General features: G+C 44.9%; 2 protein-coding genes across 2 annotated transcripts; both read left to right on the forward strand.

The window, feature by feature from the left end:
- Positions 1–355: 355 nt before the first annotated feature.
- igsf21b (immunoglobin superfamily, member 21b) lies at positions 356–11,112 on the forward strand. The gene is made up of 10 exons (XM_028993564.1): positions 356–637; positions 2,775–2,887; positions 3,229–3,350; positions 3,438–3,556; positions 4,007–4,122; positions 4,366–4,831; positions 8,214–8,314; positions 8,711–8,903; positions 10,362–10,400; positions 10,495–11,112. The coding sequence occupies exons 1-10, from the start codon at positions 577–579 to the stop codon at positions 10,563–10,565; spliced, it is 1,401 nt and encodes a 466-aa protein (XP_028849397.1). The 5' UTR covers positions 356–576; the 3' UTR covers positions 10,566–11,112.
- A 234-nt stretch (positions 11,113–11,346) lies between these two features.
- dhrs3a (dehydrogenase/reductase (SDR family) member 3a) lies at positions 11,347–17,293 on the forward strand. The gene is made up of 6 exons (XM_028993566.1): positions 11,347–11,878; positions 13,880–14,023; positions 14,184–14,303; positions 14,896–15,134; positions 15,409–15,534; positions 15,893–17,293. The coding sequence occupies exons 1-6, from the start codon at positions 11,681–11,683 to the stop codon at positions 15,975–15,977; spliced, it is 912 nt and encodes a 303-aa protein (XP_028849399.1). The 5' UTR covers positions 11,347–11,680; the 3' UTR covers positions 15,978–17,293.
- The last annotated feature ends 1,462 nt before the right edge of the window (positions 17,294–18,755 follow it).

The following is an 18,755-nucleotide window of genomic DNA, read 5'->3' on the forward strand; positions in this document are numbered from 1 at the left end:
GTGTTTAGTGTGTGTGTGTTAGTGTGTGCGTGTTAGTGTGTTAGTGGGTGTGTGTGTGTGTGTTAGTGTGTGTGCGTGTGTTAGTGTGTGTGTGTGTTAGTGGGTGTGTGTTAGTGTGTGTGTGTGTTAGTGTGTGTGTTAGTGTGTGTTAGTGTGTGTGTGTTAGTGGGTGTGTGTTAGTGTATTAGTGTGTGTTAGTGTGTGTGTGTTAGTGTGTGTGTGCGTGTTAGTGTGTGTGTTAGTGTGTGTGTGTTAGTGGGTGTGCGTGTTAGTGTGTGTTAGTGTGTGTGTGTTAGTGTGTGTGGTGTGTTAGTGTGTGTGTTAGTGTGTGTGTGTGCGTGTTAGTGGGGTTCGGAGAGAGGAGCGCGGTGAGGAGGATGTCGGGAGATTTATTTCAGTCCCGCCGCCGTGTATGTGTGTGTGTGTGTGTGTGCGCGCGTGTTTGTATTTTAATCCGCGCTTGATGTAAATCTGGATGAAACTCCGCTCTTCACGACATGGATTTTCCCCACGAGCCCCCGGACGCGGCGCGGCTGGACCGGCGTTCGGTGTGACGCGCCCGGACCCACGCTGAAGATGACCGGCGCGCTGCCGCTCCTGCTGCTGCTGTGCGCGGATCCGTGGGAGCTGCTGGCGGGTAAGTTCGCCGGCACGTGGGGTCCGTCCCCTCGGCGTGGGAACGGGTCTCGGGTCCTGCTGGATGGTGCAGAGTGGCATCCTGTCAACTGGCAACTGAGCTGATGCTCGTTTAATGTTGTTCACTTATGTTCCCACGCGAGCGTTTTGTTTTTATTTGCATGCGTTTTATTTCACGGATTTAAAAAAGCACCCGGCTTTTGTCCACTTTTGCCCCGATTCCAGGTACAGAAGCCAAAGACTTTAATGTTTGATTAGTTTGGGGATAAACCCTGATCTTTTGCGTAATCTCCACTCTAAAATAATTAAAGGTTACTGATGTCTCCATAGTTTTTTTTTTTTTAATTATTATTATTAATTCGTGATTCAGTGGATCACTTTGCCCGCAGGTGATGCTGTGGGCGCACTCATCATTCATAATTCTCTGTGTTCATTGGAGAGGGTGGCACTGCGCTTACCTAACGGGGAGGTGGACGGTGCGAGGCGGAGATTACCGTCACGTGACATGTAGGCATTGTCTATTCCGGCTCATGTTCTCATAAATAACAGAGATAATGCGCTTATAGTAAAGCATGCATTATGCAGCATGCATTTAGGGGGACGTACTCTTAGGACCTCTCAGCCCTCTGATGTGTTTTGTGTATGTGAGACAGAAGCGGACAACCAACCATAACCTTAAATATCATTTATTATGTTGTAATTTATCAGTGATCGCATTATCACTTAATTAACTCCTTAATTGTCCTATATAACCAACATGGCTACACTCGGTCCAGTCTATTACATAATAAGCCATATTTCTCATTGGAGGCCAGATGCGTCCAGTAATCTGGGATTTATGACATTTGACGCCGAAAGCCCTCGGCCTATACATTTGCACAGCTCAAGCTGTATGTACGGCGTCGGATACCAGATATGTGACCCCCGCACCGTACCATGGAGCAGGATGTAAAGTCACTCCACTGATGAAGGAAAAGCTCATGGATTAGACGGGGTGGGGAAGCACGGGCAGAAAAAAATAATCCAGAGCCTGACGTCACAGGCGACGGCCCAATACCGGAGGAGGCGGGGTGTTTTGTAGGTCACTGAATATGTGGCAGATTATTTTTCTTCCCACTAAGATGTGTCTGCATTACACTGTGGTTGTTCCTGTGGGACTGCGTTGGCTCGTCAGGTTCTTATTTATTTATTCTTTTATTTTATCATCTTATTTAGTTGTTGTTTTTTTTTTGCTGTTTTTTAAAGAAACTCATGCAAAATGTATGAATTTTTTGCACAAATTCTTACATTCTCACTTTTCCCACCGCTTTATGCTGTTTCCATAAGCGCTCCATGGGGAGCCGATGACTAAAGCGTTTCTTACGCTCTTCACCTGCAGCCAGTGTGTCACGCTGTCACATGAGACAATTGAGTGATGCACACTTCACTGTGAAGGATCTCAGCACAACCATGTACATCTACATCCGGGCGGCTTTTCCTTCTTTTTTTGTCCTACAGTTGCACGGGTCATTGCCACGTAGACGAACTTAGTTACATTTATTTCTTTTGACTTCCGTTAATAGCACACAGAAATATGCTTGTTCTCCATGAAAAATTATGGTACAAAATGAATAAGAAAAAAAAAAAACAATGAATTTTATTTAAAAATGTTTTCTCAAAATTTCTCATTCGCACCTTTTGCTGACCTTGGCCGTTCTAGATGTCAATAACTGAGGTTTATCTTTAATCAATGAAGCGGTGGACACAGATTCATTAAAGAGATGAATTGTCGCGTACAAAGTTAAAAGTGAACAGACATTCTGTTCAGTAACAGCCATTTTCATCTACCAGAGTCATTTACAACGTGATTACATTTTAAAAATGATCACTAACCACTGAGAGGGTGCAGGGTGCCAGCCCACCACACACACACACACACACACACACCATTCACTTTTACACTCAAACTTGCCAATCCACCAAGACTGCATGGAGAAACCAGAGGAGGAGCCGGGATGTGAGACCGCAGCGCTGACCACCGCCCGACCGCGTGGCCTGCGACGGTTCTCTTAATATACGACATAAAAAAAACCCTGTATGCAGAGCAGAGGCACGAAGACCACGTTCCAGATGGTCACGGTTGCGGTTCCCCTTTACAGGTTATTTGACGGTCACCATTGAGCCCCTCCCTCCCGTGGTGGTGGGTGACACTGTGACTCTGAAGTGCAACTTCCGGACTGACGGTAATTTACGAGAGATTGTCTGGTTTCGGGTGAGTTCTCTCGACTTTTTTTTTTGTTTTTTTTATTTGTAATGTTTATTCACATGAAGCCGCATTTAATTATCATCTTTTTTTTTTTTTTTTAATGGCTTCACATTCCATAGTCCGTGTTTCGGCACAAACAAACAAACCTTTTTGTGGGGGGTTTTGCAGGATGAAAGCGATGTTAGAAACAGAAGCACAATAGCTCTACAGCATGGCGTGTTGGCGACCGGATTAGTGAGCATTAAAGGAGATACGATTTGAAAGTCTTTAAAAAACTTAAAAGGCTCAGGAACAGAAGGGGACTCTGTAGCCCGGGATGAAGGTTTGATCTCCACTTCCCTGTTTAGGTAACAGACGGCGGCAGCTCCAAACAGAAAATATTCACGTACGACGCCATGTACAACGCCAATTTCTCCCATATGGAAGATTTCCGAAGGAGAGAGGACCTTGTGTACCAGTCAACCGTCAGGTGGGAAGCTGGGCTCATCCATGGAGGGTTTCCTTTTCGTGTCCGTGCTGCTGCGAGCGTCAGCTGTTGTCTTCTGCTGCCCTGCAGACTTCCAGAGGCTCACATGGAAGACAGCGGGCCGTACGAGTGCCACGTGGGCATCTACGACAGGTCGTCCAGAGAGAAAGTGGTCTTAGCCTCCGGGAGCATAACCCTCAACGTAATGTGTAGGTCGCCGCCTCCCTCGCTTTCTGTTCGAATCCCCATCCAGAGCGCTGCACGCCCTCCATATCTGTGGATGTTTGCTGAGGACTGATCAGCCGAGCAGGGGGTCTGGACCTGCCTACACTGAAGGAATGAGAACGAGTTGCAGATCGGCCAGATACGGACCCCCAGTTCCCCCTCCGTAAATTCCTGAGCATACATAAATACGTTCTGCTACTTAGTGTGTGTGAATGTGTGTGTGTGTGTCTGTGGGTCGGTGAGCGGTTGAATAAGCCCAAAACATGCCAGGAGAAGAAGAATTTAAGGGTTTGTGACATGAAGCCTTCGCGTATTTACTGACATGAGTGTGTTAACATTAAACAGAAAAATAGATAAAAGGGGCGGCGGGGTGAAAGTCAGACGCTGTATTAAATGTGTATGTGATGGGGATTGCCTGTTGTTCTTCCCGCCAGCACCTCCGAGGTCGATTTCGGTAGTAGCCGCTGATACCCTGACTCGGTTCAATCGCTACGAGGCGCAGAACTTCTCTCTCGTCTGCGTCGTTACCGGAGGAAAGCCGGCTCCCGAAGTGAGTGCCATAAATTATACAGGAAATGGTGGAGAGGATGGATGCTGCGGTAAATGCGCATACTGAATAACCACGACAACGTGACCCCCAGCCTAATATTGACAGCGTTCCCTCAACCCGAGATGAGATTAGAAAATGGTCACTAACTGTCACTAAAACTTTCCTTGTATTCTAGTGACCAAACATGGCTGCTGGTACAGAAGCTCGTGGTAGATTTGATCTTTCACCCCCATTCCTCTCCAGGTCTACTTTAAGAGGGACGGAGAACTGATACAGGTGGTTCCTTTTGCCCGTGGAGCACAAAGCCGTGGCTTGATGGCTCCAGAGCCCAGGCCTCTTATCAGCAGAGACCTGGATGACACCAAGCTCCAGAGATCCCTGTCTCTACTGGATCAGGCAGGAGAACCGGTCCGACTGGACCTGGAAGGGCCCCAGCCCAGTTACACCGGCGTTCCCGGACTCGAGCCCAGCCCGACCACAGAGATGATCCCAGAAACGGTGGTGAGCCGCGAGTTCCCCCGCTGGGTGCACAGCTCGGACCCTCTGTATTACTTTAATCACTCCAGCACCCAGTACAGCGATGGCACCATGGAGGTTTCGGCTATGCTGACCTGGAGCCTGAACCCCCAACTGGACAATGATGCGCTGTTCAGCTGCGAGGTGAAGCACCCAGCCCTCTCCATGCCCATGCAGGCCGAGGTCACGCTCGGTGAGTTTGGATGCTTCTTGCCCCACAATGCACTGCATGACTGTCACTGTGTTGTTTGCTGTGAAGTTGAAGCTTACAGGTACAATTTTCTGGATTCCAATATATCAGATTTAGTTATAAGTAAATGTTGGACTGCTGATATCTTTCTAAAGCCTAGTGATGCAACAATTTTTTTTTATATGCATGTTGGTGTCATCATATATCCACAAATAACACCAAAACTAAGGTGACTGGTTTACTTTTTTAAATGAATTATTAAACAAAAAATCCATTATTCGATTAAACAGGTTTCTCTTTATTACCTTAGTAGATGGTTATGAATAAGTTATACTGTGGTACAATGTGCTTCAAGGTCGCATCATACCGAATAGTGTGCAGTAACTAATTTCAGTCTTTTTGCAGCTTTACATGATGCAGAGCCCTGTAAGGTACCCTCATGACCATCTAAACGTTGTCTCTTAGACCATTATGTAGCACCGGAAAGTCATCCTCTGCCGGAGTCTTTGAGATATTTAACCCTGGGATGCAGAAGTTGGTCAAATATGACCCAGTGTGGTCTATTTCATGCTATATTTTGTGATGAAAACTTCATATTCATATTCCAGGTATTGCTCAAATGTTTTTTTTTATAAGATTCCATTATTATTTTTTTATTTACCTCTTATAGTTACCTCTTATACTTAAAAAAAACCCCAGTTATTTAAAATCAATTATGACCCACGTGCATTTCCCATACACATATCACATGTAAGTGTCACATGTAAGTATTATCTCCATTTTTTAATCTCCGATTTTGACATATATTTCAACATACTTGGATTGGATTGACCCTTCATGCAAGAAGTGAGAGAACTGTGATGTACAAATCCATGAGCTGTTTGAACTGTCCTTTGCACAAGAGGGTCAGAGCCTACTGAATGGAAACAGACATATGGCACCCTTCCGCTATATGTGGGACATGTTCAACTGCAGACAGCAATTCATCCCCACGAATGGTGCCATTCAGGGGCAGGAGCATGTATTTGCAGTACATGCCAAGCAAGCCCACCAAGTACAGCCTAAAGATCTTCTGGGTTTCCGTTGCATGCATCCCATATGCAATAGCATTGATGGTTTACACAGGGAGACAACCAGGGGAAGAAGTTCAGAAAAATCAGGAGAAACATTGCAACAGATAACTTTTTGCCAGTGTGCCACCAGCATCTCCTGGAAATGGATCTCACTACTGTGGGGACTACAGAACAAGCCAGGCATCCCTCCTCTGAATAAGGCTTCCAAGTTCATAGCACAAAATTTGGATTCAGTAGACAAAAGGAATGGCTTTTGTCCTCCTGGGCATGATGCACCATGATAAAACGGTGGATGAAAACAACAGACAGAAAACCAGAAGTGATCACATTCTATAACAGTACCTACACCTGCAAGCGTCAAACACAGAGGTCACCCATGGTGCTGTGGTACGACATCCTTGACATCGCCACTCCAAATGCATATATCCTTTTTTAATGACTCAGCACCCGACACTCAACAGAGGTATCACCAACTCTTCTTCAGAAGGAGAAGAGGAGCTTGTCACACTACACACTACAACTGCATCACTTAAGCAGTGGAAGGTTTGGGATGACAAAAGCCACAACCCAGCCAAAAAAGAAGCAGACAGGGCCAACTGAAGAGAAAGAGGTGATAGATCTGCCCAAGTAAGGAAGATCGCAAAGTCAGCAATGGGTGTGGGAAGCGCAACGTGTCTGTGAGCAATGATCACAGCCAGAAACAGTTGTCAGCATACAAAGAGGAGACAAGAAAACACAGACACTTACCTACAAGACAATAGAAAAGAAAGAGGACCGGAAATTTACACACATACACATAATGAATGTTAAGATCCTTCTATTTCTTCTGACTGTGTAATGTTAGTTTTTTTAATTATCAAAATGATCTAAACAAACATTACAATTTCATTATTCATAATCAAATTGATAAAAAAAATATATCACAAAGCATATAAAAAAGGGTTAATGGTACATTCATGGTAGACTGTAGGGTCATGTCACTCATGCATCCTACGGTTCATCATGTAGGTGCAGCCAATAGGCCACTTTGTAATGGTATACTCATGGGGATGCCCTGCTCATAGGGATGTTCTGCTTTTTAGAGCCCTCCCATACAAGTAAAAACCATACCTTCTTCAAATGCACCACTAATTTGACACTGTTCTGTATGTGTGTTCTTAGTATTAAATTGTCTTACGGGGTGTTGCATGGGTGTTACTGTGGTGTAATTCTGTTCACAAAGGAATAAAGTTTAATAGGCTTGCCACAGACTCATCACATCTTTTTTTATACACATGCACTAGCTGCTGTATTAATCTGTTTGCCTCTATCCTCTAAACCACCTCTGCTTCTGCTGCTTTTTTTTATTTATTCGCCCCTCAAAAAATCATACAGGCAGGCTGTAATTACTTGACTGCTTTATTAAGGATGGTGCTGTTTGCATTCCTTAATTTTCCCTTGCAGTTTACCCCGAAGGGCATGCCTGAAGGTGAAAAACCTAAACTAAACTATGACAACTACATTTGAACCAATTAACGATTTTATACATATGAAAAAGTGTGAAATACAGCAGTATTGCTGCAGTTAAAACTGAACAGATACTGAGTTGTGGGTTCATTCTTAATTATTAGCGTTAAAATGAAATATATTACAGTGGTGGGATAAAGTGTTTGCCCCCGCCCACATTGGAATCATCAAAAACATTAAATATTAGTCAAAGACAACACAGGTAAACACCTTGTGTTTTTTAAGTGAAGGATTTTTGTCACAATGACTGGACATGGTGAGGAAGGACATCACGAGACAGGGGTTTAATGCATAACTGACAAGACAAGGGAACATCACCAGACAATGACCTGACAGCGAACAGACACAACAGGGCAGCTTTATACACTTATACACAGGTGAACACAATCAGAGAACATGCACAAGACTAACACGAACTCCGGACCCGGAGTAACCCCTGCCGGACCGGATCATGACAATTTTAAATTTAAAATCCAAACCTACATGTCTCTGTGTGACAAAATGACACGAGCTGAAACAAACTTGGATTCTGCAGCAGGACAATGATCCAAAACACACCAGTATGTCCACCTCTCATTGGCTGAATAAAAACAGAATGAAGACTCTACAGTATATAGTGCAAACAGTGCTGTTCTGTAATCTTTAAATGTTATTACAACATTACACTGTTGCATAATGAATTATCATTCCTGAATATACATTCATTGTATTACTTCTGACCAAATCCAAATACTGAGAATAATGATAGCTTTAATAAAATGTTTGCTTATTTCTGCATATGTTTTTTTTCTGTGCATTTCATTAAGCTGCACCCAAGGGGCCGAAGTTGTCTATGACTCCAAGGAGGGCAAAGGTTGGGGACACAGTACGCCTCAAAGTAGAGGGCTTCCAAATAGGAACCAAAGGCGTAAGTGTACATTCTGCTATGAACCTCACTAGAGAGTCCCCTTCCCTCTGCAGTACAGAGTGATGAATTTTCATAAATTAGAACAGCATGAAGAGTCCCACACTGGGCAGCTGGCTGTTATGACAGTTAAGGTGTGCTGCGAAAAAGCCATGGAGATGAGATGAAGGTGTCATCATATTTTTACAGATGTAACTTGACTGTATTACCTGTGGTTAAAATAAATTATCATAGTGAAATATACCATCTCTTTGTTTTATTGATGTATTAACTAGTATTGATATGATGTAAACACATATGTTCCTTATTCCTGTTCACTGTAAATGTATGACACAGAACAATAATGTCAAATGGCCATAATTTCTAGGGTCAACCAGGCCTGCTGTGTCTCCCCTGTAGAATGACGTATTTCCAGAGCCGCTGTTCACGTGGACGCGGGTGGGGGGTCTGCTCCTAGACGGCAGTGCGGAACACAACGGGAAAGAGCTTATACTGGAGCGGGTCCCTGCCGAGCTCAATGGATCAATGTTCCGCTGCACAGCACAGAACCCCCTCGGTTCCACCAACACACACACGCGGCTCATAGTGTTCGGTAAGAATGTGAAGGCAGAACCGTGGAGAACACAGGCGAGGGTGGAGAGGCGACCAGGAGGTCTGAATAGTTCAAAACAGGCTTCAAAATTCACAGTATTAATAGGATAGTTGGCACAGCAAGGTGCATCCTCACTCTAGGTTAGGTTCCACATCTTTAAATCTCTGTACCTTATGAAGTGGCCTTGAAACTTTTCAGTGTAGGTTACACGTGTCATTTGTTTTTTTCTTAAAATAACATTAATTTACTTTATGAGAGGTATGAACCAATCAGATGGCTTAAATTGAGTAGATTTTGCCACTCGAACAGTAACTAGATGTAAGGTATCTGCTGTGGAACCAAACCATCAGATCCTTTAAGCTGTTTAATTCATGAGGTGGTGCTTCCATGAAATGGACTTGTTTTTTTCCAACAAGTTCCACATACAGTACAGGCCAAAGGTTTGGACACACCTTCTCATTCAATGTGTTTTCTTTATTTTCATGACCATTTACATTGGTAGATTCTCACTGAAGGCATCAAAACTGTGAATGAACACATGTGGAGTTATGTACTTAACAACAGAACAAGGTGAAATAACTGAAAATGTGTTTTATATTCTAGTTTCTTCAAAATAGCCGCCCTTTGCTCTGATTACTGCTTTGAACACTCTTGGCATTCTCTCGATGAGCTTCAAGAGGTCGTCACCTGAAATGGTTTTCCAACAGTCTTGAAGGAGTTCCCAGAGGTGTTTAGCACTTGTTGGCCCCTTTGCCTTCACTCTGCGGTCCAGCTCACCCCAAACCATCTCGATTGGGTTCAGGTCCGGTGACTGTGGAGGCCAGGTCTCCACTTTTTGTTAAGTACATAACTCCACACGTGTTCATTCATAGTTTTGAGGCCTTCAGTGAGGATCTACCAATGTACATGGTCATGGAAATAAAGAAAACACATTGAATGAGAAGGTGTGTCCAAACTTTTGACCTGTACTGTGCTCTTTCGGTCTAAGATTTATATTCCCCATGTAAGTTACACACACGCATCTGACAAAACCAGATCAGAACACCTTCTTCCATTGGCCAATGTTCCAGTTCTGATGCCCATTTTGGTGGTGGACATGGGTCAGCATGGCTATCTGGACTGGTCTGCAGCTGCAAAGCCCCATACACAACAAACTATGATGCTCTCTCTGGCATCTTTCATTCACAACCAGCGTGAATTATTTTTTGCAGTTTGAGCTACAGTAGCTCTGCCATTGGATCAGACAACACAGGTCAGCTTGCTGTGCTCGTTTCCTTTCCTTGCACCACTGTTTAACAAATTCACCCACTGCAGGGTGAATTTGTAACAAACTGGTACAGGGTGGTACAAGATGGTAAAATGCTTTCCATTTGATCTGGCTGAGACTCAAGTAGTATCTCCTATACCGTCATAGGCACTATCCATTCCATTTCTTCTTCTTTTGTTTTTTTTTTACAGAAAACCCTAGAATTAAGAAAAGGATCCAGGATCTGACAGGTACTCAATTGAAATGTTTTTTTTAATTATTTTATTTACTTGGTATTATTTGAACCCTGGTTTAAAGTCACTCTTATTGCTTTTGATTCTTTAGATGCTGCCCATGGACGTGTTCAGCTTGGCTGGTCGGTGCTGCTGATTACAGTAACTCTGGGGTTCACGTGAACAGACTACATCGTGAGGCTCACTTGTCCTGACTCCATCAGCTCTACTGCCATATCGTTCCTTCAACCAGGGGCGGGCCACAGTCTAAGAGCCCCTCCCCCCGTATTAGCAGCACAACAAGGGGTGGGGTGAATCCTGCATCACCACGCTTCAGCTTGTGTCGTGATCATCAGCAGTAAACAGAAGTTCACAGAACACTATATACTCTATGCTAATTCATCTTCTTTGTCTGGTTTTAGTTTTGTGGTGCAGGTATTTAACCTTCTGTACTGTGGCTCACTGTGGACGTTTAGCTGTTTTCTGATGTTCTGGCGTTCTGAACACATCCCTGAAATACAATTTGAACTTGTCTTAATAATGGAAGGAAAACCAACAAAATTCTCTGCATCTTGAAACTGATTTCAGTTTTACAGTCCAACATGTTGTCACTAGATGGCGACAGAGACCAAAACGCAAAATTCCATTATTTCAATTCTATTATTTCATTCAACTGGCTGAGAGCGAATGGTGAATTGACATAAATAAAAAAAAGCCGACTTCAACTCAACCACATTTTGTCCTTCGTCTCCTCCATATTAATGTTATTTTGACAAAAACAAGTTGATGGACATAACATGGAATATTAATGGAATGACTTGAATTAAATGGCTTTGTAATGTGATTTCCCGATTACTTCTTCTAAGCAGACATGTGAACCAGAATCGAGCAGAATCGAATCACCGAGACAGATGAGCCGGGTGCACCTGGACCGAACGGAAAAAACACTGTGCGCTCATCGGAACGCGCGCGTCGTGACGCGCGTCTCGGAGGAAGTTGCGTCGTGGACGCGGACGTCTGAGCGGGTTTAAAACCGCGCAGCGCCGCGTCCGAGTGCCTGTGCGCCCTGGCACGGCGGAGACGTGGAGTGGGAACGCGCGAAGCGCGCACGATTCAGCCACCAGGATCCGACCGGGTCGGGCGCACCGGCGTAAGCGCGCCGCGGCGAATGAGCTGCGACGGAACCCTTCGTTCTGTCAAAAAAACAACTACAAAAAAACCCCTGGTAACCGGCGACATTTCTGGGATCGGAAGAAGCGGTCTGCTGGTCCGAATTCAGAGCTTTTGCGCGGCGCACGATGGTTTGGAGACGCTGGCGCGCCGCCGCGCTGCTGCCTCTCCAGCTGCTCGGCTGCGCGCTGAAGGCGGCGGCGCGCCTGCTGCTGCCGCGGCCCACGGGCAGGGACCTCGGCGGGGACGTGGTGTTAATCACCGGCGGGGGAAGGGGCATCGGACGGCGCCTGGCACTGGAGTTTGCGAAGCAAGGGGCCAGAAAGGTGGGGGACAGCGACTTGTTTCTGTGCTTTTCTGCGTAACCGGTTCCTAAAAGTTAACTTTGCTTTTTTTTTTTTACGTTGACCGGAATTACTCCGATTATTTGTGTTGATGTCCTAGAATTAAACAATTAAGTCAATTATAATCCAGATATGGGCAGTGTTCGGCGTAGTGGGTAAGGAAACGGACCCGGACCCGCCACTGAGGTGTCACCGTCCCCACACGCTTCTCGGGCGACTGTCACGGCCGCCCACTGCTCACCAAGGGCGATGGTTTAAAAGCAGAGGACACATTTCGTTGTGTGCACCGTGTTCCGTGCTGTGTTTCACAATCACTTTCATTTTTTTCACTTTCACCAACTGGAACATCTGGTCATCTTGGCCAAATCCAACCTTCATTACCAACAAGAAGAGTGTCCTGTTTCTCACGCAGATATTACTTTTCTAGACACACACAAACACACACACACACACACACACAGACACACACACACACACACACACACACACAGCACAACAGGTTTAATGGGTCTTATATGTCTGTAATGCCACTCTGCTGCTTTCCAATAATAATCAAAGACAATCACAACTTATCAGAGAGATTCTGACAGTGGCGTCTCGGTGTCTCTGCGTGGACATGTGTTGAAAGGGTGATGTCTCTTGCCTGACTTCATGTGTTTGAACTGATGTCTGGCAGGCGTGGGGTGTAGCAACTCAGATGCCATGGCGAACAGAACGAAGTGGAGGAATCTGAAGGTATACTGGGTGACACCTGAGAAGAGGCAGTAAACCCACAGGTGGCTGAAGTGTCTCCCCGAGAGAATCCCCTCCGCTGTTTCCCATCCTTGTGCACAATCAGACCGACCTCAGAACAGAAAAATTTCCTTTGATAGGAAATTACAAAAGGATGTTCCGCCCTTTGAATCTGTCTGCCGATGTGTCCTGAGATTAACGGTGTGTATAAGGAAGTGTCATGTAAATGTACCATGTCTGGTATTTGTGGTGAGGGGGTGTGCCAGGCTAGTTGTGGTGCCCTGTTCCTGACCCAACCTCTGTGCTCATACAACAACAGCGAAGACCAAAGCGGCGCGCTACACGATGACCAGTGAAATGGTGTGAGAGACACAGTAAATCAGGGCGGAAATAAAGATAAAAACACTTGGGTTCTTGAGATAAGGCGCTGACTACGCAACACGGCTGCTGGTGCCAAACAGCGCATGGACGAATGAAGGAAGAATTGTATTTGTAAATGTCTCTAGTGTGAGCACAGGCACACACACATGGATAATAAATATCTATATATATGTGTCATACACATGCAAGTACCCCGGTTTAACAAAATCTTTAAACCTGTACCATGGTACAGTACATATGGTACACGGTAACATTCTCGTGCCACAGTTGCCGGTGAGGGCAGAGAAGATATACAAGGTGCCGATATGAGACCCACACTGTATTAGTTCAGTAGAGAGACATGACCATAAACCTTTTAAAAATTGGCTGCACTAAACTACCCAATTACAAGACACCAACTCTGACTTTTAGGCACCTGCTTGGTATTTAATGGTTTTTAATAGAAAAATGTTCTCGACACGATGGCCTGCACGGTCCTCTCTGAAAGGCCCTGACCAGAAAATTGGCCGTTGAGGAGGTGTTTGCATATGTGTGTGTGTGTGTGTTGTGATGGACGAGGAGGGTGAGAGGGTTCATTACCTCTCCCTGACCCTAAAGACTGAAGGATCTAATTGGTGGCGACAGGAGCAGTGCTCCCCAACTGTTCCAGTCCCTTCCCGAACTTGTCGTTTGGAGTGGAAGTCACTCCTCCAAACACACAGGAATTAAATCTCTGCTTTTCTTGGAAGAACAAGTCATCTTGACCTGAACTGTTAATTCTATCAGGGTAATTTATTGCGTTATTTTTTTTTAAGCAGCATTTTAATTGCTTTGTCGGTTCCCCACGTGGCCCCACGTCTGTGTGTTTTGACTCCCGTCCCTCTCTGTCAGGTGGTCCTTTGGGGGCGTACAGAGACGTGTCTGAAGGAGGCCAGTGAGGAGGTCTTAGCCTTGGGCACTGAGTGCCACTATTTTGTGTGTGATGTGGGCAATCGGGAGGAGGTGTACCAGCAGGCCAAGGTGGTGCGGGAGAAGGTGAGTGGATATTTAGGTGGATATTTGCAGTTTTTTAGTAGCTGAATAAATAGATGGATGGTGGATAAATAAATAGAAAAGAAATTAAATGAAACGGAAGGGTTATGCGACACATAACAGTGTGAATTAACAAATAAAAGACCCCTGTGTTCCTTTTCAGGTTGGTGACGTTACCATACTGGTTAACAATGCCGCAGTAGTTCATGGGAAAAGTCTCATGGAAAGTGATGATGATGCTTTGCTGAAAACCCAGCACATCAACACACTCGGCCAGTTCTGGGTAAGGACCCACCACACACACACACACTGTTATAAATAGCAAGGTTCACATTTATTGTAGTCTGGGTAATCGGGACTAATTTCGAGGTCTGATCATCACAGTGACTGCAGCCATCCCTCTCCTGAAGTAACAGGATATAGGCTCAGAGCGGGGTTCAGCGGGGTCCCTAAACAGATCCAGCCACTGCAGTCACATCAAAGCCGGTGGGCCATCGTTTTCCACTGTAAGGATAATAAGAACCTGTGAAGAGGAACACTGGGAGGGCTGCTCAGGGTTCTCAGGCGGAGATACGTGACACTTCTGAAATGAACTCCATACCCAGGACTCTGAGGGGGACTTTGATATGAGATTGAGCATTTAGCACAGCCATCTATCATTTTTCAGGAGATCAGTCTGAAAAATGCTACAGGCTGGGTGGGGGAGAGACTCACACATCTGCTGAAGGAATCAGAATGTTAAAGTTCACAGCAGTTTCGTTTTTTAGCCGTTGGGACCTGACGGCAACGTTTCTCATCGTGCGAGTTGAAGTCGCTCTTGTTCTTGGCAGCTGCTGGAGACTCTTCTCCGCTGACTTGTCTCCTTTTTCTTCCAGACCACGAAAGCTTTCCTTCCCAGGATGCTGGAGCTCTGCAATGGCCATGTGGTGTGCATCAACTCCATTCTCTCTGTTTCGACCATTCCCGGGGCCATCGATTACTGCACCTCCAAGGCTTCGTCGTTTGCCTTCATGGAGAGCCTGACACTGGGCCTGCTGGACTGTCCTGGCGTGAGCTGCACCACTGTTCTGCCCTTTCACACCAACACTGAGATGTTCCAGGGCATGAAAGTCAGGTAGATCTGGGACAGATATTATCCATATTTTCAAATGCGGAGTTGCCATGTGCTGATAACATCTCACCATGCATGAGAAAAGTTTTCTTTAATGCCGAGCTAGTACCTGACCTTACACTTGACTCACCAGTAGAAAAAGGCTGGAAAATGAGTTGAAGTGGAATATTACAACAAAACATCTACACAATTTCTCAGTAGTTCTTGCCTAATATATATTACTTTAAAATAAATTCTATTATTCTACATATTTAAACACAAGAGATTTTTTTTCCAGGTTCCCACAGCTCTTCCCGCCCCTGAAACCAGAAGTGGTGGCCCAGCGCACTGTGGAGGCCGTCAAGACCAACACGGCCTTTATCTACCTGCCCTGGACCATGAACATCCTCATCTTCCTGAAGAGGTGAGCTTCCACAACCTTCTTTTAAAAATCTGGTTTCCTTGATTAATAATCACATGGCAATAAGCATTCATACAAAATGAAAAAAAAAGCAGACAAAATCTTTTTAACAATATTGATCAGAGAAACAGAACAAAGGACAATATTCCGCTCACAAAATTATACGCTTGTATGAATATATGCTTATATATGCTAACATACACAACACTAAGAAGCGCATTAGGGACAGAAAAAATCAATTTCTGCCAAATTATCTCATGTCCAATGTCCTGGAGCCTCATGGATGAAGTAATTCTTTTAATTTCCAAGATTTCCTAGTTTTTAATGTTTTCTACCCTCATTTTGTTTCGGGTTTGTCCAGCCTCCTGCCCTTGTCGGCTCTTGAGGAAATCCACAGATTTTCAGGCAGCTACACCTGCATGAACTCGTTCAAGGGACGGACGTAAGGCGGACGTGAGCAGAAACGGACTGAGAGAACGCACGTGCGCCAGTTACTGCACCTTCAACATCACTGAGCTGTACACGCCTCCAGGGCCCCAACGTAACGTGCCTCACGGGGCCTCCTCAGTGTAGCTGCTGCTGCTCTGAGGCGCTGCCGTAAAAGTGCCGCCGGGCGCAATGTTTGCTAGCGTAAGGCTGGAGGTGTCAGTATTTACATAAATAAATGGATAAAACGAGAAAGTACCACTTGGCAGTTATCTGTACCTTGAAGAAGAGAACCTAACGACCGTTTTTGTTGGTGTGTAGTTGGTGTGTAATAAGAACACAGTCTTTAACCTCTTTTTAATATATGAGTTTGGAAAGGGAGAAACTCAATGGTGGACTTCATCGTTCTGGGTGGTTTTAACCCAAACTCACCACGTGAAGATTGATGTACATCCTGAGGACGCCTTTGACTTTACGCTAATGAATAAGTCCCCATGCTTAGTGCATAGTGCCTCTTTAAAAAATAGGGCCGTAGACCAGGTCACCCCCACCAGAGCTGTTAATCTGTTTGTTCAATTAGAGCAGCGTTTCCAAGCAAGTTGATAAGTCAGCTGCAGAGTTAGCATAGAGCGGCTAAGATAGTGTGACCGGACCTCCTCTCTTTTGTGGGTTTTTAGACTTGTCTGGGTGACAAAACATTTGTCACATCATCTCCATCGGCCCACTTTCAATCTTCACAAAACCCCAGCTCCCCCGGCATTCATCAGACAACCTTATCCAGTAGTTACAGGGACAGTCCCCCCTGGGGACATTCAGGGTTAAGATGGTAGTAGGTGGGATTTGAACCTGGCTCTTCTGGTTCATAGGCAAGTGTCTTACCTACTAAGCTACTACCACCCTTGGCATAAATAAAATTTCACTAGCAACACACTAGCCTGGTTCTTTTATACGTAGTATAAAAGTAAAATTAATATATGCATAATAATCTTCTTTTCACGTCAAAAAGCATTTGCGGCTCCCGGTTTTTCACGTTTATGGAAACTGGGTCCAAATGGCTCTTTGATTGTTAAAGGTGGCCGATCGCTGCCCTGGACTGAATGGCACGTCCTCCTCCTCCGTGATTCATTTCTCAGCACATCTAAAATGTGACCGTCACAGTGTGGTGGGATGAACCGTGCGCGCTATGAACCTGCATACATAGGCTCTTTACTTATTTTTAACCATTTTTTAGTATAATGCATTTGAGGTTTACCTTTGCACATAAGTAAAAACATCATTTATATCCAGCATACGAATATTAATATGTTAATATTGAATAAATCCTGGATCTAATCCACCAGTGTGCGTTTGTGTGTTTAATCTGACAGAATGTGCTTTGTTTGTGTGTTTGTTTATGCGGCTCGGGGCGCTCGGGGGGTCTCTCTCCGGGCACCCGTTCATTTCTCTGCCAAAGCCCACAGACCTCTCGTGGTCGGCATTCCTCAGAAGCAGCGCGGCCAATCGCGAGCTCGCACTACTCCGGTACAACTTGTCATAACATTACCCTCGCCACAGGGAAGTCCACTGAAGAAGGCCTTTCAGATGGAATGCTGGGTGGAAAGTTGTTTCTGGAGTAGGTTGGCTGATCGAATCTGAGAGGGCCTTGAGCTGCTCCAACACACACCTCGACTCTGTTATTTCACTGTCACCAACACTCAACTGGGCAGGAAGATCCTTACTCCTGACATTTACTTCATTCAGCTGCAGAACACAGGATGTACGAACGTAGAAACTCGTTTATTGGGACCATTTTGCGGACACTGTATGGGTCCAACGGTATATGCGTCTTGATCCTGTTTTCAGGGATATTAATTTTAATAATAAAATCTCAAATTGGATGGGTTTTGCACTGTATGTTGGATTTGCACAATATGTTAAATGTATTATACGTGTTTAACATGTGGTTTACTGCAGATATAAAGTTGTAGAATAAGAATTAGATGGAAAATGGATGGAAGACTGGAGAATATGAGTAATTATTGCAGGTTTCTTAGTTGTTGCCAGGATTTCATATTTACTGTACATCTTTAATTTCCATTTATAAATAAAATATTTTACATTTGTAGAGTGAATGTATAAAAACGTTTGCTGCAGAGCTGTAGAAAGCATCAAAATTCCTCCTCTGGACTTTGGACAGAGGCAAAGTTCTCCTGATTTCTGGGAATCTTCACAGTACGGTAGCTGCTGACAGTGGGGGAAATATCCATGGCGTGGAGTGCTGGACTTCAGAACTGGTCTGGGTTCAGGGTGCTGCAGAGAGCACGGCTGCCGGGGTAGACGTCTCACCTGTCAGGAGTGGAGTTCAGTGCAAGGTTAGCCAAACAGCTGATACATTTGAGGAGTCTTCTGGACAGACGGCTCACCCTACAATGAACTCCATACCAGGGAAATGAAGCTATTTCATGGGTGGAAACGAGAGCTGCTGTGTGCATCTGTAAGACGTTATAGCCGCCATGTGGCAAATCGTCCTTCTGAGGATGAGGATGTTCACTGTCAGAGTAATAAATATAACCGCAAGTGAAGCACACTATGCCACATTATATAGACTATTTTCCAATTTCTTGATCCAAGTCATACTACATACTGTAAGCCTGTTGCTCAGTTTGACCAAAATTTTTCTTCAAAAATAGTAAATCGGTGGCAAAGCCACCATTTCAACAACTCTGTTTCTTAAATGATTACACATTCTGGACTCTACTGGATGTAAATAAACCGAACGAAGGTGTGGAGCGGCACACAAACCCAAACATGGGAGGCCT

This window comes from Denticeps clupeoides, chromosome 10, assembly GCF_900700375.1.
Source record: "Denticeps clupeoides chromosome 10, fDenClu1.1, whole genome shotgun sequence".
Classification (NCBI taxonomy): Eukaryota; Metazoa; Chordata; class Actinopteri; order Clupeiformes; family Denticipitidae; genus Denticeps; species Denticeps clupeoides.